The 22,793-nt window shown below is 30.6% G+C and overlaps 1 protein-coding gene across 1 annotated transcript; it reads right to left on the reverse strand.

The window, feature by feature from the left end:
* Positions 1 to 203: 203 nt before the first annotated feature.
* Positions 204 to 14,180, reverse strand: LOC120116948 (iron-sulfur cluster assembly protein 1-like). Its single transcript, XM_039137320.1, has 4 exons — positions 13,808 to 14,180; positions 13,147 to 13,201; positions 12,140 to 12,277; positions 204 to 219 (listed from the first exon to the last, which is right to left on the reverse strand). The coding sequence occupies exons 1-4, from the start codon at positions 14,103 to 14,105 to the stop codon at positions 207 to 209; spliced, it is 504 nt and encodes a 167-aa protein (XP_038993251.1). The 5' UTR covers positions 14,106 to 14,180; the 3' UTR covers positions 204 to 206.
* Between the last annotated feature and the right edge of the window lie 8,613 nt (positions 14,181 to 22,793).

Consider the following 22,793-nt stretch of genomic DNA (forward strand, 5'->3'; position numbering starts at 1 on the left):
TCAATAACCTACTCATCAGATGGGCATACTCATTAGCCTAAATGTTATTTAGGCCCAATTATGTCAAATCTCAAACCAATCTAAATTGTTCAAACTGAACTGGTCTAAATCGTTTAAAACCAACCTTTTTAATCTAAACTGAATTAGACGTTGACTGTTAACTTTGACAATTGACTTTGATCAATGTTGACTTTTTTCAATGACCTCTAACCTGACTTTTTCAATGTCCTTAGTCTAACTTTGTAGTCTATTTTTCCAATTCTAACCCAAAAGCTCTGAAATAAGTCGTTAACCCAAAATTTCATATGTGGCTTCAGTACTTTAATTTGTTTAATATACTTTGGTTATTGAACTGAAATGGAATTATATTTTATGAAGGGACGTGTGATTCTCCTAAGTGAATAATGATCAGACATCTTTAATTCATCAAATTTGCATGATTCCCATTTTCATAAGGTTACTCATATATTTATGTACAATTCTCAAATTTTAATTTAGGATTAGTTTTCATAAAGATAGTGATTTGTTTACTTTGATACTTAGGTTTCGGTATAGTAGTTAATCATTATAGTCAAATTGTTCCGAAATACTTCATGCCAGATTTCTCAACATAATACGAGTGTATTCCTTGTGTGTTATATTACGACTTTGATTTATTCTTTGAAATGATTTCTCTGATTGAAGATACAAATATTTTCTATGATTTATAAGTATGTTTATTGTCTAATTTGAAAGAATGTATACTTATTTTGATTTGGAAGTGTGATTCTTGATTATTGATTTACTGATTAAAAACTATGTATGTCTAATTCTTGTTCTCTTATTACTATTTTATTGAAAAAATATGTATGCCTTATGATTTCTAAAACTATTGTGTACTATCTATAACTGATTTTACAGGGGTACTTTTTGGTACATGATATAAAGCCTCTCCAATTGTATCCCTAATTAAGTTGGAAAATACTAAGGTATTCCTTGGGTAGGTGCCTATGCCTCGGCTAGTGCAAATCCTTATAGACCTAAGATATCCCCTTAGGATGTCTCCTATGCTTAGGCTAGGGTAAGTCCTTATAGACCCAAGGTACTCCTTTAGGTATGTACCTACCCTTTGATTAGGGTAAATGCTTATGAACCTAAGGTATCCCCTTAGGTAGGCTCCTACGGCTACTGGGCCTATGATAAGTCTTTATGGATGCAGTTTTCAGGAACTGAGTATCAGTGTACGGTAGAAGGGTAGTTAGGTGATTTAACTAAAAACCTTGCTTCCATTTCTAAATTACTTTACTGAAATTATTTGTAACTATTTGAACTATTTTTATGTTTTATTTTGCACTTATTGAATAACGATAAGATCCCTACCTTATTCCCCCAAATTTTCCCTTTTAATACTTTTGGATAGGCATTCTGGACTTGACATTTGAAGGATCAACCATTTTCGTTGTTGTACTTCTGTTTTCACTCATTTATCCATGAAACTATGTTATTGATTATGTATTTATGTTTTATTTCAAATTTGTTTAATATAATTGATAAATATTTATGGTTTTCTATACTTAAATATATGTTTATTACAAATTTTTCTTGTGGAGTTCAGACATTATTTTATTGATAAAAAATATTTCTCGGCTAATTTATGTGATTAAATAATGAATAATTTTTTGAATGTTTTCTAAATTTTTTATGTGACATACTAGATTTGGTCGTAACATATGGGCTGGGACTAGGAGGTTACATATGGAAACTTACCATCAGATCTTACATATCAATAAAATAAAAAAATATTCCATGACGTTAAATCATATTATTGGGATGAACAAAAAATTTTCAGTTATGTGTGAATAAAGTGATTCAAAGATGCATTCTCGAGGAGGAGATCCAGGATGTACTGCGATAGTATCATAGTGCACCTTACGAAGGACATTGTGGAGGAAAAAGAATTGCGAAAAAAGTTTTGAAATGAGGGTTTTATTGGCCCACACTTTTTAAGGATGCACATTATTTTGTAAAATGTTGTGAGAATTGTCAACGTGTAGGAAATATCATTGAGGTTGAGTTGTTGTATGGAGAACTGATTTCATGGTGTCATTTTCTTTATCTAATGTGAATACTTATATTCTAGTGGCTCCCAAAATCCGGGTCAATAGAATCGGATCGATATCGTGTAATTTTCAAAATTTTCGTAAAATTAATTTTTTGGAATTTATTATGGAAAATACTTTGAAAGTATTAAATATGATTTTGGAATTTTAAATATAATTTTAATAAGGTTAATTTGATTTTTTTAATTAAGTGACTAAATTGAATTTTATCAAAATTAGAATTTTAGTGACTAAATTGTAAAAAGATCAAAATCTATAAAGTAATTTTGCAATATCTTTTTCCCTCCAAATCTATCCTTGTTTTTCCGTGGGATTTATTCTTCTTCTCTCTCTGATGTTGATTAAAAGATCAAAATGTAAAGTGGTCATAAAGATCACTAGCTTTGATTGTGTTTTCTTCAAGAATGAATGATGATTTTCGGAATATTTAATTGATGCATTTTCTCAATTTTTATTTTTGATGATTATTTATGAATCAAATATTTTAAAGTCATATTGGTGCTACTAAATCAGTTTTTCCATTGTGAATGAAATGCATTATGATTTCAAACAAACAAGCTTGATTTTAGCGTTTTTCGAAAATCGGGAGATAATGTTGATTACTGTTGTTTTTGTGAGTTTAGATTACTTGAAAAATATTTCTGAGCTTTGAAAAATATGTATAACTTGTTTAAAGACTCAATAACACTTAAAATTACTTTTCACACTTAAAAATTACTTGAAAATGTTTTATGACAAATTTTCATAGTTTTATGAACATGCAAATTTTAACAATAAAAATAATTAATAATTCATATTATATCAAAACCAAATATTAGTTCAACGGTTAGTATGCTTAAAAACATGTATAACTTATTTAAAGACTCAATAAAACTTAAGATTACTTTTCAAACTTAAAAATTACTTGAAAATGTTCTATGACAAATTTTCATAGTTTTATGATAATGAAAATTTTAACAATAAAAATTAATTAAGAATTCATATTATATCAAAACCAAATATTGGTTCAACTGATAGCATGCTTAAAAACATGTATAACTTGTTTAAAGACTCAATAAAACTTAAGATTACTTTTCACACTTTGAAAATGTTTTATGACAAATTTTCATAGTTTTATGAACATGCAAATTTTAACAATAAAAAATAATTGATAATTCATATTATATCAAAACCAAATATTGGCTCAACAGTTAGCATGCTTAAAAACATGTATAACTTGTTTAAAAACTCAATAAAACTTAAGATTACTTTTCACACTTAAAAATTACTTGAAAATGTTTTATGACAAATTTTCATAGTTTTATGAAAAAATCAAATTTTAACAATAAAAATTAATTAATAATTCATATTATATGAAAACCAAATATTGGTTCAACTTTTAGCATGCTTAAAAACATGTATAACTTGTTTAAAGACTCAATAAAACTTAAGATTACTTTTCACACTTAAAAATTACTTGAAAGTGTTTTATGACAAATTTTCATAGTTTTATGAACATGCAAATGTTAACAATAAAAAATAATTAATAATTCATATTATATCAAAACCAAATATTGGTTCAACTATTAGCATGCTTAAAAACTTGTATAACTTGTTTAAAAACTCAATAAAACTTAAGATTACTTTTCACACTTTGAAAATGTTTTATGACAAATTTTCATAGTTTTATGAACATGCAAATTTTAACAATAAAAAATAATTAATTATTCATATTATATAAAAACCAAATATTTGTTCATCAGTTAGCAAGCTTAAAAACATGTATAACTTGTTTAAAGACTCAATAAAACTTAAGATTACTTTTCACACTTAAAAATTACTTGAAAATGTTTTATGACAAATTTTCATAGTTTTATGAAAATGCAAATTTTAACATTAAAAATTAATTAATAATTCATATTATATCAAAACCAAATATTGGTTCAACTCTTAGCGTGCTTAAAAATATGTATAACTTGTTTAAAGACTTAATAAAACTTAAGATTACTTTTCACACATAAAAATTACTTGAAAATATTTTATGACAAATTTTCATAGTTTTATGAAAATGTAAATTATAACAATAAAAATTAACAATTCATGATATATCAAAATCAAATATTTGTTCAACAATTAGCATGCTTAGATTTATTAAACCCGTGAAATATAGTAAAATAATTTTTTACTCATTGAGTTTTGTTAACTTAGTCCTTGAATTGTTTACATCACAAGTTACAAATTTCGTGAATCGCAATGAGACATCGATATCATTGGAGTCTCAGTGAGAATACCATAGTACAATCATAAAGACTTAGTGAGTATATAGAGGTTGTGGTTTATTTTGAGTCGTAGTGTAATTATTTTTTATACTTTATATATGTATTTGGTTTCAAATGTAGGAGTTTTGTTTTTCAAATTTTTTCCGTATCTTTTATTATTTGTTTTAAAATTTTAAGTGAGACATATATCCAAGTCGGGAAGTGTGGGATCATCTCAATGACTCAATGTGACATCTTTGATTCAGGTTCGACTTTCGAGTTGAGAATGTTACAAAAAGGGTATATTGTCTTCAAGGAAAATTACCAAAATGAAGAGAACAAAAAAATGCATAAATGCGTGAAAATGGAACACGCTTTAAAGTTATTAATCAAATCAAAATCAATTGAGAAATAATATCAAACTCATTTGCTAATCTTGAATAGAATGATGGAAGTGATTTCAATAAAGAAATATAAGCGAAATCATTAAATAATTTCAATTAATGGATCCAACTAAAGTAAACTTAAAAATTAAGACCAAATTTTAATAAATTATGATGTGATAACTTAATTAAAATAAATATTATAAGGCCAATTATTAATTAAATTATGAGATGTTAATTAAAATATTATAATCCTAATATGCCACATTAAAAAAAAGGAATTAAATCAAGGCTAAATTGGGTAACATGCAACAATAAGGGACTTAACATGAATTTTTACCATAACAAAATAATTAAAAATGAAGGGAAAAGAAATTACATGAGTTGGATCGGATTGACATGTGGGTTAGGGCATGAACGCGACCGTCCCACCTATAATGTTTAAGCTAGTTGTTTTTCTAAAACAATTCATTTTTATTTCCCTTTTTTCTGAGCCTTAATGTAAAAATAATTGTCCAAAATAAACTTAAAATTAACTTTAGGTAATTAAAGAATTTTTAGTTAAAAATAGGTGCCTAACGTTTCCTACGTTACACTTTCAGGTGACTGTCGTTAATTTTGTCCGTTAAGTGACACGCACCCGGCTTATAAAAATATAAAAAAAATTAAAATTTTTATAAGCCTGACGCACTTAATAGATAAAATTAACGACAGTCACCTAAAAATGTAATGTCGGAAATGTTAGGCACCTATTTTTTAAGTAAAAATTTTGAGGGACCTAAAATTAATTTTGAGTATAATTTGGACACTTACTTTTGTAATAATCTTTTTTTATTTAAGAAAATGTTTTTCTCATATTTCCCTCTTAAGCTCTAGAACATCAATAAGCTTTTATCATCGAGCTTCGTCATGTGCCACCACTAGTGGTTGAAAAGATGAAAAATCCTTCTTTCAAACCTTTTTTAACTCGTGAACCTAGATCTAGACTTTGTTTTCCACAAAACACGTAGAAGAGCGTACATCTAGGATAATATTAACAAAAATTGTGAAGTTACCTTCATTGACCCCAACTGTTGGATCGTGTCAGTTTTTGAATATGTTGTTCAATATCACATGGAGTTTATCACCACCTTTTGAATTTCCCCATAGAGCTTCGATCTTCGTGATTCTCTCTAAAATCGAAGGTAATATTTTGGTTTCTCTTCTTTCTGTTTCTTCTTCTAACATTTAAATTTCGTGTTCTCACTCAACCTTTTACTGGTATGTTCGACTCGTGACTTTAGGGGTTAGATTTTTGCTGATATTATTGTTTCGGATGGGGGTTAAATTATTTTCTTTTCATAAGGATTTTAGTTGCAGAGTGTTTTCCATCCAATTGAATATGTTTCTGAAGAGGTTTTATAGTGGAAAATAAAGAATGGGGAAGTTGGTGGTCGTCGAATTTCATGGTATTTTAGGGAAACACTCAACTACTTGATTCTTTTAAGATTTTTGAAAAGATGGGGAAAAGGTGTAGTAGGGAAGAGGATGATCAGGCGACCAAGTTAGTCAATTCGAGTTTGGGTAAGAGTTACTACTATGTAGGGTTAAGTTAATGGATTTATAGTTTAGTTTTAGAGATGACCTGGGTTGGAAGGGAATTCATATCAGTGATGGATTCAAAAATTTAAAAATTGGGTCCAAAATAATTATTATAATATTCATTAAGAAAAAGGTTAATCCAAAATAACAATACTCAAAAAACATAAAAAATTACTAATACTAGAAATAATTACAATTGTTCTCAACGACATTTCATTCCTTGAAATCGTTTCACTATTTCTTCATCGTCAATCTGGAAAAAAATCTCTTTCAATATAAGTGATCAGACAATCATTTAAAAATTGATCACCTATACTATTGCGCAACTTATTCTTCATGATGATTATTTTAAAAAAATGCTCTTTCCACACTTGTGGTTGCTACAGGGAGAATCAACACCAACTTTATGAGCAAATAGACTTGTTGGTACACTTCATGCTTTTTTTTCTCGACTACCTGCATGGAAAGTTCACCCATATCCTTCAATACCCAAAATCTATCATCCCTCTGCATATCAACAATATAATTATCAAGTTGATTATCAAGATCTAGTCTATCAACACTTGTAAATTCATCGGGAAACAATTCAACAAGCCTAAGTATCTTTTGTTTGTCAAAAGTAGAAAACTTATCAAGTGGACTCAAAGAACTCATAGAAGTCAATAACTCTCTACTAACCTCATCTTATATGTTGTTTAACTCTTGAAGTTAAAGATCAATATCTCCCAAGAACACTTCAATTTGAAAATGATGAATATTGATGGTATCCAAACGACAACATTTTTTTCTTCTTGGAGGAGTATACACAACATTCATATCAAGAATAACAATGTCATTCTTGTTACAAAATGAAGTGATTGTAGCAAAAAAAAAGACTCCCACACGTTTTCTCTCATATTTTACAATCTTTCTTTAGTTAAAGTGACAAGAGACATATCATTGACAATATCTTGATTCTTTTTCTGTAATGCTTTGTTTAATTCATTCATAATCTCAAATATTCTCTTCATCAAGTGAATCATGAAAATGAAATCAAATGACTCTATTGCAAAACTCGCATTATCAACTTTTTGAACACTATCATCACTTCGATTATCATTACCAATCAAATCAAGCACCTCACGCATTGCAAAATACAAATCAATCACATTCAAATTTAACTTATAATGAGACCCCCAACGTGTATCACTTGGCCTACCTAAATCAAGCTCTTGACTTAAACCTTTTCCTGTCACAATTTCATCATTTTGTAACTTTTCATGTTGTTTTCCTTTAAGTAAACCATTTCTCTTGCAAGACAATCTAACAACATTTATCAAATCTCCAAGTGTACTAAAAAGCCAATCACAATCTTTATTTTTTTTAGAAACAACAACAAGAGTTAATTGAAGTTGGTGAGCAAAACAATGTATGTAGTATGCATATTGTGTCTCTCTCATGATTAAAGTTTTGAGACCATTAAGTTCACCCTTCATATTACTAGCCCCATCATACCCTTGCACACGAACTCTTCAAAAACTCAAAGAATGCTCATCAAACAAAGAAAAGATAGCTTCCTTAAGAGACAAAGTTGTAGTATCTCCAACATGAACAATTCTAAGAAATTGCTCCTTTATCATTCCCTTTTTATCAATATAACGCACATACAAAATCATTTGTTATTTTTTAGATACATCACTAGACTCGTCTACTAGTATTTTAAAATAATCCTTACCAAGATCTTCCACAATTGTCGTGGTAGTTTCTTTTGCGAAACAATTGATAAGTTCTTTTTGAATTGAAGGTGGAATCATTTGATTATTTTTAAGGGCATTTTTCAACACAACATTTCCTACATCATCATTCTTTTCTGCAATCTATTTCAAAACTTCAAGAAAGTTTCCTTTGTTATTTGATTCATCACATTCATCATGACCACAAAATGTGAATCCTTGAAGCAAATTCGCTAGTCACTTTTAGCTTGCTGAATTTGTTGGTTTAAAGAAGCTTCGAATGATGACTTAAAAGTTCTTTAAATTCTAAAACTTTTGAAAAGCTTGATTATGAGCACTATTAATTCCAGCAATATGTTTTCTAAACTGAACTGGCCTATTCCAACCTCTAAACCCATTAACAAAAAATACATCCCCTCCTACAACTTTAGTAGTTTTATTCTTAAACAAGTAGCACACAAAGCATAAATGCAACATCTTTCGAAGCACTATACTCAAGCCAAAAATATTTCTTAAACCAAGATTTATTAAAGCGACGTAATATATCCATTTGAGAAAATTTGTGCTTCGTTTTTTGGCAAGCACCTCTTTGTAGTTAGTTTTTCCTCATCACTTCTCGATCCATTGAATGATGATAGTCAACAATTATTTTCACTTTTAGCTAGATTGTGTGGAATAAAACTAGCATCAACTTGGCTCTCCATCTCCCTTGATGAAAATATTGTACTATCATCATGTGTAATAGATGTGATCCCATTCCAATTAGTTGAGTTTGTGGCATATTATGCGAAGGGAAAGAAAATTCTTGCTCGAATTCAGTTGCTGATAAGACATAAGTTGGCACTTGGGAAGAACTTGCATCATTCTTTTTAGACTTTTGAACAAATCAATCCAAAGTTTCATTCTTCTTTCTTGGAGGGTTAATTTTATCACCATTCATCTTTTCACCATTGCAATAACAAATTTTACAATTTACAATAATTATTAATTAGAATTCACAAATTAATAATTTAACAATGATATTTGTTATCAAAGAAGTAAGATATTAATTACTAATTAAGCATTTTAATTATTTCACTTATAAATTAAAGTATCCAAAATGCTTCAACTTAAATTACACAAATTTAACATAAAATTATTTCTCATTCCAAAAAATCTATATTCATATGTTTATATATCACAATTCAACATTCAGATATTCTTCACAAAATATTCTTAATTCTAACTCACAAAACCATTCAAATCTATCAAATTGAAGAATTTAAATTTAATCTCTTAGTTTAGAATTTAAAAATTAAAATATGAATTTAACAAAATTTAAGGGGTAAGAGAATAAGTAAAGAACCTAAGGAAAATGAAGTGACAACATTTTGCAAGCAATTTGATCGGAGAATTTCACCGAAAAATTCTGGTTGAGCAGCGTGCATCAACTGGTTCGGTATTGAAGAAAGAAATAACAACAATTGTGTATGAAAAAGTAAAATAGATGTGGTGAGAAATGGGGAAGAAATGGGAAAACAATGGGTATTGAAAAATGAATGGCAACAATTTTTTTAATATTTTAATCAATATTTTTAAAGAAATTTGAGTAAAAAATAGGTTTAACCATTGAAGTTATCTAGCATGTGGCTCAAGAATGTGTGTTCCAAAAAAAATGTCCTTTCACGTCATATATATATATATATCAAAAGTCAAAACTTAAACAATGGGTGTGTAGACTTTTTTTTCCCTTTAAGTAAAACACTACACTTGGTAATTTTCCAACAGAAATAGATATGCAACTGCTACTTAACAGGTTTTACTGACCCATCCCTGATTCAAGTTTGAGTGTTTTGTGGGTTCAAAGTCAAGTATTGAACTTTTATTGGATATGAATTGGATCAGATCAAAATTGATGCTCACAAATTTGTTGAGTGTTTTTTTCTTCGAAGTTTTGATTATTAACTTTCAATTTATAATAACTATAATGTGTTTTCAAGAAAATTCCAGTCCGATCTATTTCATTCCTTTTACTTTTTTTTTGTCTTGAAAAAAAAATTATTTTTAGACACCTCTACATCTTTTTGCTTTTTTACCTAAAATGTCATTATTTGCCTTTATTGATTTATATGTCCTACCATATCACCAATTAACGATGGTAGACCCATAATGTACACCCCGATTTGGGTTAAATTTTTTCTCAATATACTTGAGGAGAAAAATATCAATTTTTAGAATTTTGAGAACTATTATGTAAATTTATGAAAATTGTATAGGACTAAATAGATAAGTGATAAATTTTGAAATCTATATTGAGAGAAATTTGTTGCAAAATAAGGACTAAGTTGAATGTATGAAAAACTTGAAGTTTAAATGGTGAACTCTAAAGAGATTAGTGATCTATTGGGATGAGGCACTAGATTCTTTAAGTAATGTTAGGGATTTGAAGCTTGGCGTTTGCGAATAAAACAAATTGATTGGGAGGGCCGCTCTCGTCTCCGCAGATTAGTCGATTAATTGATCGGATACCAGTGATTAATTCAAAAAACAAAATTTTGGGCATAGGTAGAATTCAAACCCACGACCCCGAAATACTAAACACTTCATTAACCTATGTGTTACAGTGCCTTTAATATAGAAAATGACTTTAACTATTTTTATGTTGTTTTCGAAATAAATGGACTAAATGGAGTATATGAACTAATTTTTTTAGAAGGGAGATTTTTGAACTCCCAAAATTCCTAAGGTTTATTTTTTCCCTCTCACACAAATGTTGTCGCCTTCAATATGTCTCTGATTAAATGTTTGTGTGTTACATCGTAACATAATTAGCTTCAGATAATTGTTGTGCGACGATTTATGGTCTTGGTTCTAATATTATTGTTGCTATCATGAAGCGTAGAAGAGATGAATTTTGGTCGTTCGAAAAAATCTACTTATGTCGTTCTTTGTCGCAAAACAAGCATAGTAAGTTGTTTAAAATTAATCCTCTTATTTTGAATTTTGGAGTTTTTCATAATTTTTCAACCATCGTGGTCGCGAATGAGCCCCACGTGTCGTGTCTGCGTGTGGGCGTTGACCACTTTATCCTAGAAACCTTCTGGAAGACTCTAACCAAATCTATCCGGTTTGACCAAAACCTAATCAGTCTAAAATATTAATTGCTAGTATAATTCAAGTCTCATTTTAAATATTAAATTGGAGTTTTTTCTATCTAATTAAGTTGGAAAAACACTTATAGACTCGCTTTTTATTCGAAATATTTCGAATTAAAATCATTTTAAGTAAACAACTTGTATACTCAAATAAAATAATTAATATTTAAGATATTTTGTATTAGACTAATATAAAATTAGCATATTAATAGTTCATGTCATATAAATCTAACTGTTCGTGCATATTATGTTCGATTTTCTATATTGTTAAGCCTGATTCTCAAAAGTTAATAAAGCTAATTAGATATTTGTAAAGAGTATTTTTTTAATAATCCAAAATAACTACAATAGAATATATATAATATCTATTAAAGATAACTCTTTATCATTTAGTTATTCATTTGACTTTTAACGTTTACACCTTTAAATCTCAAAAAATAACATCAATCATTTTACTGCACAACCATTCGAAATTATACATTTACACCCACAACCTTCATAGTATTTGAACTATGAACCTCAAAAGATAACATTAATTCTTTTATCAACAAGACAGTGCAATATGAATTTTTTAGTTTCAAAACAATTTATATAAGAAAACATTTTCAATACTAAAAAGACAGTTTATCTTCTAATGTAAAAAATAAACAAAATATCATTAAATTATCATAATACCATTTTTCTATAACATCGTATCATTACCAAACCACACTTTTCAACCTCACTTTTTGAAAAGAATTTTTTTCAAAATCCATCTGTTTATTTCGGAACATAATAATATAAGAATGCTCATCAAATAAAAAGTGTCGTTAGTTGTAAGCAATGTGTATAAGAACTTCAATAGACAGCTAATATTGTCATAACGATCCTGTGTGGATCTGGACAGAGCCAACGCCTTATTCTGTAGTTACATAGTTTTACCATTGACCATACACACCTCTTGGACCAGTAGTATTTTCCCCCCGGGTCCGTTGTCTTTATTTATCAACTTACACATCAGCAGCCTTCGAACGACCATTCATTTGGGCACGTTTAGCTTCCGCATCTTTCACAGCTGCCTTGATTGCATCTTCTGCAAGCATACTGCAGTGCAGCTTAACTGGTGGAAGTGAAAGATGTTTTGCGATCTCCCTGCAGTTTTACGTACAACACAGTGACATATGCATTTCATCATGAGTACATTTGATTGGGGGGAAAATTATAAATAAATGAATTGAACCATTGGCTCCAAAAAGACAATCAAAGACTTGTCTACCCTGCTCGTCCAGACCATAAAAAGGAAGAGCATCCTTCGACATCTATCCTACATTTCCTTACATCATTTTTTCTACCATATGTTAACCTTCCAACTAATTCATTCACATATTAGATTACAAGGTTGGTGGATGGTCCCCACACAAAAGAGCACAGTAAAACCCTAACTTCCCCAACTTAAAAACAAAGGGAATACAACAGTTGGCTAAACATGAAAGCCATGCATTTGCTTATGCATACCATGTAATCACCTTAAGACTTAAATTTGGACGTTCTTAACTATTTAGACAATCATACTATATAATTACAATTTACACCTACATCTGTTGCAATGAAAAAAAAAATCACAATAACATCAAATACTTCTCATGACTAACTGTAACTATCATGTTGATCCTGTTGATAGTTGAAGTCATAATCTGAAGATTTATTAGACAAAAAGCTCAATAGAAATAGAAAAATGTTAGACAGCGCTTTAACCTTTATGCACGGACTCTCTGATAGACACCACTTGGCCTTAATATCATTGTGCATACACAGGGATAATAAAGAATACCCTAGAATTACATACAATTTTAAAAATGCATACTAAAGCTGCAAGTAATTAATGCCATCCCTTCCTAAATGTAGACATGGCTAAGTACTTCCTCTTAACTAGTTTCAAATAACAGACATGAAAAAGAATTCTACAAAGTATCCTTGAAAAGGATTAGAATTGAAGTTTGAGATAAGGAAATTATACTTACGTGTTCTTAATGGTAAGCACTTCGTCCATACTTTTCCCTTTCACCCATTCAGTGGCTGCAATATTAAAAAGCCCTAAGTTACAGCATATCTCCAAAAAAATTGAGGGCCATTTGAAATAAACTCACATGTGCAAAATACAGAATGATATTAATAAAACAGATTAGAAGTTTCAACATTGCAGTCAAAACAAATACACATTTTTTCAGTTGGTTTTTGAAAATATCTTTTTCTGCTTTTCAAAATCAACTTCATACAACAAATCAACAATAATTTAACATATTTATTCCATATTAAAGCAAAATCATGCATTTTCTTTATGAAAAAGACACATTTAATTGATTAACATAAGTATTTGCTTTTGTATAAATGAAGTACTTTTCTTCTGTTTTGGATCGGAAACAAAATTTATGTTTCAAAATAAAAACCTATCCGTTTTTCCTACTCTTTTTTGTGAATTTCCAACTGAAATCAAACAATTATACGCATATGAAATTTTAAATTTGGATTATTATTTTCTTCTTTGGGGGATTTGTAAATAAACTTAATAGAGCAAAACGAAAATAACCTAAATGAATAAATATCACAGCGCCGATCAAAACAAATTAGACCCATATATCCCAAAAACCATAAGTATTAAGGAAAAGAAAAATGATGACATACCGACAGAAGAAGACGCAATAGCCGACCCACAGCCGAAGGTTTTAAAGCAAGCATCGACGATTTTCCCTGATTCCTCGTCGATTTTGATTTGAAGCTTCATAACATCGCCACAAGCCGGAGCTCCAACCAGGCCAGTACCGACGCTGGGGTCGTTCTTATCGAAGGAGCCGACGTTACGAGGATTGTTGTAGTGATCGATGACATTCTCGTGGTAAAAACGCGGTAGAAATTGAAGGGGACGCGATGGGGCGTCCCGTGACGCTGTCCCGAGCAGCCTATTAGCCACCAGCCTCAGCATTCTCGCCGTCGATGTTGTAGCGAATGAGCTTTTTTGGGGTTGAGCTAGGATTTGGATTTGGATTTGGTAACTTCGAATTTCGAAATTGTATGCAGATGGTGATGGTGATCTATATAGAGAGAGCTTGAATGGTAAGCTACATGGGACACGTGGAGGGTGAAGGACATATTCTGGAGTTTGAAAGTTGAACACACACGTCACGGTTTGTTTATTTAATAACTTAAGGAATTTTTACATAAAAAAAACTTGTTGAATTTTTTTAAATCATAAATTAATTGATGTTAGATTAATTTATCATATTAAATTTAATTAAAAGTATAAATTATTTATATTTAATAGTAAATTAAATTAAATATTTACTATTTAGTTCAGTAAGATTATATTAAAAATATGGGTTAACTAAAGGATTGTGTAATCCCTAGACCTAGCTTAGACGTTATAACCAAATTTAAGCAGTTACATATCGTATTCATGAGTTCTTTTTATATTTAAAATAGCATTGAAATCCATATATCAATATAATATGAAACAACCATCAGTGAGATTCATACGATAAACATACATATATACATATATCGAAAAAACTGTATAAAACATATACAAAATAAAATATCAGGAATACAAATATCAAAATAGTAGCAAAAACACGTGTCATCGAAGTATAACAAAAAGGGTATATAGGGATATACAGTGGTCCAAAAATGAGCAATAGTTGGTCCTCTTGATGACAATATGCTAGTCTATTACTATCTGAAAAGGTTAAAATTTACAGTATGAGCTAAAAAGCCTAGTGTGCTCATTGAGTGTATAAAACATACATATAAAATACTTATGTAAAAAAAACCAGTTCATCAAACATGCTTTAAAAATATGAGCACTACCCCCATCCGATCACCAGAATGTGTAGGTTCCCAGAACCATACACCCACATGTATACCCGGTAATAACCTTATACATATAGCATAAGGACATACGGTAAGGACTTATCTTGTGCACAAAACAGAGGAGCCTGCTATAAGGTCTTACAAGTCATAGACTAGGCCTAAGATACTTCCTCCAATGACACCCCCAATGAATGTAATAAACATGTATGTATTTGAGTGAAAACGATAGTTTAATCCATTAAAACATGAAAATGTTCCATACTTAGAAATCGGATACATAAATACATTAACCAGAGAACATATCAGAAATATACAATAAATCAGATATTAGATAAATAATATTCTGAAAATCAGGTATCATGTCATAAAAAATATTCATTATCATCATAAATCTAAAACAATTCAAATAGATAGTTTAAAACAGTAATGTAACACCATCAGGAAACACACCTGTACCAGTATGAGTAGTCTGATAAGGAAGCCCACCACTGATTTTCAGATTAACGGGCTCGATTCGAGGCTTTCGGGTCAAAATTTAGAGAAAAGGATTGTAAAATCAGACTCAGGACGTTAAAAAATCAAGATCCGGGTTTTTGAAAATGTCAAAGGCGATCAACGATCAACGGTTGACCGGTTCGGATTGGATTGGTTTAGGTCAGGTTAGATCGGGTAGACGGGTCGGGCAGTTTCTAGAAACCCACCAGGCGGTGGACCTTCCTCACGCGCTACGGTGCGTACAGAGCCTTCAGAGGTCAAAAAATTTTCGTACAAATTCCTATATGAATTTTAAGGGGTTTTGAGACACTTACCAAGCCAGTTTAATAGCGGTGAACGATAGAGAACTTGATTTCGCAACTTCATAAACCTATTATTCCTCACCCCTTCACACACTGATGGAAACGGAGACAAAGCGGACACCGGTAGACTTGAGACGACACAAAGAACACGATGGTACGATAGGTGTAAAAAATGGAGCACCAGTCGACAATAAAATGTCGATTCAAGTTTGCTTACTAAAAGAGGAATGCTTAAAGAGAGAGAAAAAAGGGTTTTTAAATGAGAAAACTTTCTAGATTTGGGTTATATAACCCTTAAAAAGAAAATGGTATAATTGTATAAGAGGTCCTTTAGTTTTAGTTACTTTCTAAATTTATATGAATTTAATCAAAATTTCAATTTGATCCCTAAATTTAGTTAAAATTTTAATTTACTCCCCAAAAATAATTTTAAAAAAATTTTAGGCCCTAATTTAAGGTGTGACAAATTACTTGCGTTTATGTAATACCCAAATATCATGTCGGGGACTTTATTGAAAAAGATTTGAAATTTGAAGATTTATTGGAAGAAATGGTAAAAGATGTGAAAATGATTTGGAATAATGTTTTAGACTAATTTGTAACAATGGATGAATTAAGAGGGCATTTTGGTCTTTTAAAGGGGAAATGAATTTAAAATACATTCCTTATTAGGGATTTTAAATAGGGAAAAGAGGAAAATAAGTTATTTTACTCTTCTTCTTCTTCTTCACGTGGGGTTGTGCTCTTCTCCATAGCATAAGGTAAACTTCAATTAGTTAGTTCTTCCTTTAAATTCTAGGTTGCTCTTGTAACATTAAATGTTATGTAAGCTTAAAGAAAGATTAAAAAAAGATTAAAACTAAGTAGTGGATGTTTTATATGAGCTTTAAGGAAATAGGTTTTTGAATGATATGTTTATATATGAGTTTTTATGAAGGTTTATTAGTAGAATTGACTTGTCAAAGGAGTGAATGAGAGATTAGAAACATTGGACATGATTTAAAAAATGTTAGAAAAAGTGATATGATTCTTGGGTTGAGACGTTCTATGGAGATTTTAGATGTTATAAGAGGCTAAATGAAGTAAAGTTAGTTGGGTTACGTAAAGAGGAGTTTAATAGTATTTTTGGAGGTAAAAGTAAAAGATTAGACCGGAAAATTAAGTGATAAGAGAGGGTTCTGACAAGTAAACATATTCTAATGGTTAAATTTCATTAAATTTCTATATTTGTTTTATTCATGTAAATTTTGAGGATGAAATTTCTTTTAAGTGAGGGACCCCAATTTTAGGATGAAATTTTTCTGTGTATTTGGGGACCAAAATAGTAATCTTCAGAAATTTGGAATCTATTCTATGAATTTATGGAAATTGTAAGGGACTAAATAATTAAGTATGAAAGTTTGTAATCTGAATTGAAAGGAAATTGTTGTGACTAAGGATTAAATTGAATATGGGGAAAAGTATGGATTTTAAAGGATGAATTCTAAATAGATCAATAATTATATGTGCAATTTACCCATTAAAATTTGGAAGCTATGAAATGGAATAATAATAAGAGTTTTGGGGCATGGGAAGGCTCAAAGCCACTATCCAAGGCCGTTAGGCCACATATTTTACCATTTTTTCTATAGTGCTTTTGAGGTATAAGTTACCTCGAATTAAATTAAGGATATACTTCTTTTAAATAGACTTTAAGGGGTATAAGAACCCAAAATTCCTAATTCATGACTTTTCATCTCCCATGAACTTTCCTTAAATGTTATTTTTCCTCACTTTTAAACCATGTTGTTATCACCTTGTATCTTCATCGACCAGCATATCGTGATCGACACTACCGAAAACATCATGCTCCTTTCTTTGTTATGATTCAATTGAAACAAGTACCTTCATCACCAACACCTCCGTGAACGAGAGTGGAGGTGAGGAAGTTTTCGATGGTTTTTAGTAGCCTTTTCGTTATTATTTTTTACAATATAAGACTGGTAGGTGGTTTAGAACCCTTTGGTTTTCATTTCTGAAATTTTGGTATAATTATTTGCTCTAGTAGACATTGCACGCGCCGCCCCTATGCGTAGGCATTGTGCACCACCTGCAAACCTTCTAGAAGACTCGACCAATACCCAACCCGTCTGATTTTCACCTAAACTCGAGCCCACTTCATTCATTAACCTACTCATCTGATGGGCCTACTCATTAGCCTAAATGTTATTTAGGCCCAATTATGTCAAATCTCAAACCAATCTAAATTGTTCAAACTGAACTAGTCTAAATCATTTAAAACCAACCATTCTAATATAAATTGATCTTAGATGTTTATTGTTGACTTTGATCGATGTTGAATTTTTTCGATTACCTCTAAACTGACATTTTCAATGTCTTTAGTCCAATTTTGTAGTCTATTTTGCCAATTCTAACCCAAAAACCTTTAAATAAGTCGTTAACCCAAAATTTCATATGTGGCTTCAGTACTTTAATTTGTTTATTGAACTGAAATAGAATTATATTTTATGAAGGGACGTGTGATTCTCTTAGGTGAGTAATGATCAGACCAGATGTAACACCCATTTCTCATATACATTTTCGTACACAGGTCACAGGTGTCACATGACTTTTAAAACATTTCCCTATTCGTAAACCCATAAAATTTTATTTCTAAAAGTAAAACATTTTAATATAATAATAATGAAACATTTGTTAACATTCAGTAGTTAAAAATAGACTTAAAGTTATAACATATTACAATAATCATAAGTCAAATACATTCCAAAGCATTTTCATATGTTCCAATACATGCCATCTAATTATCAAAAGTAGACATAATTGTCCTATAGTTACTGATGAGGCAACCCATGATTGATGATATCCGCTGCACTCCTTACTCCGCTAGTCTTTGCTATTAACTACGCGTGAAATCAACACACGTTAAATATTTACTTAGTGAGGCATAATAATACAAAAGAGATGTAATTGAAAACATAAGTTTATCATAAAATATCAAAATACGAATTAAATTGTATACATCATAATAATACATAAAACTGGCTTGGTAAACCAAGTTTCTTTCACATAATTTATGAAACAATATTTGGTATGCCCGACTTACCTATCAATCAATATTTTGATTTCCAATTTATCCTTTATTTGCCCAATATATGTCAAATGAGAATGCAAGGTACATGCGTTACACCTAAGTGTTGAAATGGAAATTCAAAAACTCATTATGAATTCCATTGATGCACACATAGTGCCGAAAGTACATATAGTACTGATACGAAAATGCACCGTTATGCATTTAACAAAATCGATCGATAACTTTTATACATAATTGTATGTTGAAATGGTAATTCACAAACTCATTATAAATATCATGGTTGCACATCTAGTGCCAAAAGTACATATAGTACTAATACAAAAATGCACCATTATGCATTACATAAAATCGATCGATAACCATTATATACAATTTATTTCGAAATGCACCTATAACTCTCAATGCACATATAATGTGCTTTTAAATTAAATTTGCAGATTAACATTTATTTTTCAAGCAATGATAACCATAAAAACAACATAAATATTCATCTATTCATTTTAGAGCAGTTTATACTCTAAAATTTTAGTAATATCATTCCCATAAACATTATGAAAACATATCTAAGTACTATAAAACATACTTTTATCAAAACATTCGAGGTTGACTCATTACAAATCTTTCTCATCTCATATATGTACAATAAATGCACTCACCTAGTATACCTCACTATTTTGCCTTAATTGTAGATATCCTTGCCTTTATGCTTGCTTAACTCAGGAGTTTGGTTACGATCTACACAAGCATCCATAATCATACATACATTACAAATGTTAGTATATCGTCTAGCATCTATACAAAATAATAATACTTAAAAGTATTATTATTTTCGAATTCTATTAAAAATTCATCCTAACTTAAAATTCTATGCTTAATAGTATCGGCACCATTCTTATGGTATCGATACTTCTATACTATGGTGTCGATACCCACTTAAGTATCGATACCATTTTTTCATTCTGGAATCCATTTTCTAATTACAATATCTATACCTTCCTCTTGGTATCGATACCTACACATCAGTATCGATACTACTTACATCAGTATCGATATTGTTCATCGTTTTCATCATTTTTCCTCAAATTTAACCCTATAGTATCGGTATTATTCTTACAATATCGATACCTCTACCCAGATTTTACATATTTCACTTCAATTTTTACTACATTTTCGCCTAAATCTCTTACTTGTATCTCCAATCATACCATTAAACTCATCATTACTTAATCCAACTAACTTACATCCATAAATTTCCCTATAATATCCAAAACCTCCAAAGAACACTCAAAACTAAAAATCACACCAATTTTTAAGCATGTTTTTAATCATTTCTTAGGCTCCAAATCTCTTATTTACTTCTTTTACAAGTCAAATATGCCTTTAAACTCTAATAACTTGCCCTATTTCATCAAATCACTTAAAACCTCATTTTATTCAATCTCAAATAAATCATCCATCTCTTATTTTGATCCTCCTTGAACTTTCCTTAAGCCACTATATTACTCAAGGCTTCAAAACCAACCCAAAAACGAAAGGAAAAACTAACTTGAAGGAAATCTTACCTTAGCTATGGAAGGCACGAGATGAGAAGAAGAAGAGGAGTGAGCCACTTTTAGACTTATCCTCTTATTTCCCCTATTTCCCTACTTAAATATCCTTAATAAAAATGAATATTAAATTTATTTCCCTCTAAAGGACCATAATACCCTTCCATTATTTCATTCTTAATAATTAGTCTTAAATATAATTTCCTAAATCGTTCCCTATACTTTTCAATTTACTCAATTTTACCCACCAAATTTTAAATCCTTTTACTATGGTCATTGACCTGATATTCGGGGTTATTTCAATTCTCCCCCTAAGAAAATTCGTCCTTGAATTTTGAGACAATACCAGATGTGAAGAGGTGTGGAAATTACTTCCTCTTATCCTCTCTTTCTGAAGTAGCTTCTTCTACTTTATGATTTTGCCAAGGTACTTTAACTAGAGGAATCCTCTTATAACGTAGTTCTTTGTTTTCTCTAGCCAAGGTCCGTACTGATTCTTTCTCCTAAGTCAAATCTGGTCGGATCTCTATTTCCTATGGTATGATGATATGTGATGGATCTGATCGGTACTTTTTGAGCATCGACACGTGAAAAACATTGTGGATCTTATCAATATCGGGAGGTAAAGCTAACTGATAAGCTACTAGTCCGACCCTTTTTAATATCTCATGAGGTCCAATAAATCTCAAACTCAACTTTTCTTAGCGCCCAAACCTCAATACTTTCTTCCAAGCCGATACTTTCAGAAATACCTTATCTCCCAATTGATATTCAATCTCTTTTCTCTTTAGATCAGCATAAGACTTTTGTCAATCGGAAGCTATCTTAAGATTATCTTGGATAACCTTCACTTTATCTTCAATTTCTTTCGTTAAATTTGGGCCAACTAGGTCTCGATCTTTTAGCTCAAACCAATTTAATGGTGTTCGACACTTCCTCCCATACAATGCTTCATATGGGGCCATCTTAATACTCGATTGGTAACTGTTATTATAATCAAATTCCGCTAAAGACAAATATCTTTCCCATGATCCTTTGAATTTAATCACGCATGCTCTTAGCATATCCTCCAATATCTGAATAGTTCACTCTGACTGCCCATCTGTCTGCAGATGAAAAGTTGTGCTGAAATTCAATCGAGTACCTAATGCCTCATAAAAAGACTTTCAGAATCTTGAAGTAAACCTGGGATCTCGGTTGAATACTATCGAAACAGATACTCCATATAGTCGAACTATCTCTTTTATGTATAGCTTTGCATATTTATCCATTGAGTAATCTATCCAGACTAGAATAAAATGAGTTGTCTTGGTCAATCTATCCACGATTACCCATATTGAGTCCTTTTTACTGGGTGCCAAAGGTAGCCCTGAAACAAAATCCATTGTAACTCATTCCCACTTCTACTCTGGAATGGATATCGGTTGTAGCAATCCGAAAGGCACTTTATATTCAACTTTCACTTGTTGACATGTTAGGCATTTTGCAACAAACTCTGATACAACTCTTTTCATGACAGGCCACCAATAACGACTCTTTATATCCTGATAAATCTTATTCCTGCCTGGGTGCATAATCAAAGGATTATAATGTGCCTCGGAGAGAATATCTTTCTTCAATTCTTTATTATCTGGAATGTAAAGTCTTCCATGATAATATAAACATCCATCAGTCCTGATTTCGAAGTCTTTGGCCTCACATTTTTCTACTTGTGCAATTCTTGCCAAACATTTTTCATATTTTCCTTGCAGCTCTTGTATCCAATCCAATAGTATCAGCTTTAACTTAACATCAACAATCAAGGCATCATCTTCTTTTAACCACATTTGTGCATCCAAAGCCCGTAAAACTACAAAAGTCTTTCGACTAAGTGCATCATCTACCACATTAGCCTTCCCTGGATGATAATCAATGATCACATCATAATGTTTTAATAGCTCAATCCATCTTATTTTCCTCAAAATAAGTTCTTTTTGAGTCAGCAAATACTTTAGACTCTTTTGAACCATATAAATATGGCACCGCTCCCCATACAGATAATGACGCCAAATCTTCAACGCAAACACAACCACTTCCAGCTCTAAGTCATGTGTTGGGTAATTTCTCTCATGAGTCTTCAACTGTCTCGAGGCATTGGCCACAACTTTCTCTTCTTGCATAAGGACAAATCCCAATCTGTTACGAGATGCATCACTAAAAAGTACATAGTCTTTACCCGACTCAGGTTGTACAAGCACTGGTACCTCTGTTACAATCTTCTTTATCATTTTAAAACTTTCTTGGCATTTCTTCAACCAAAAAAAGCACATCTTTCCGTAACAACTTAGTTAGCGGTGAAGATAACATTGAAAAGTTCTTCACGAACCGAT

The sequence above is a fragment of the Hibiscus syriacus genome, unplaced genomic scaffold, assembly GCF_006381635.1.
Source record: "Hibiscus syriacus cultivar Baekdansim isolate YM2019G1 unplaced genomic scaffold, ASM638163v2 tig00110313_pilon, whole genome shotgun sequence".
Classification (NCBI taxonomy): Eukaryota; Viridiplantae; Streptophyta; class Magnoliopsida; order Malvales; family Malvaceae; genus Hibiscus; species Hibiscus syriacus.

Bases quoted from the DNA above. Each gene is read 5' to 3' on its own strand.
- LOC120116948 (XM_039137320.1), bottom strand. From the start codon at position 14,105: ATGCTGAGGCTGGTGGCTAATAGGCTGCTCGGGACAGCGTCACGGGAC. The intron at 13,202-13,807 runs GTATGTCATCAT...TTAATATTGCAG, and splicing joins TATTGCGTCTTCTTCTGTCG to CCACTGAATGGGTGAAAGGG. The intron at 12,278-13,146 runs GTAAGTATAATT...GTAAAACTGCAG, and splicing joins GTGCTTACCATTAAGAACAC to GGAGATCGCAAAACATCTTT.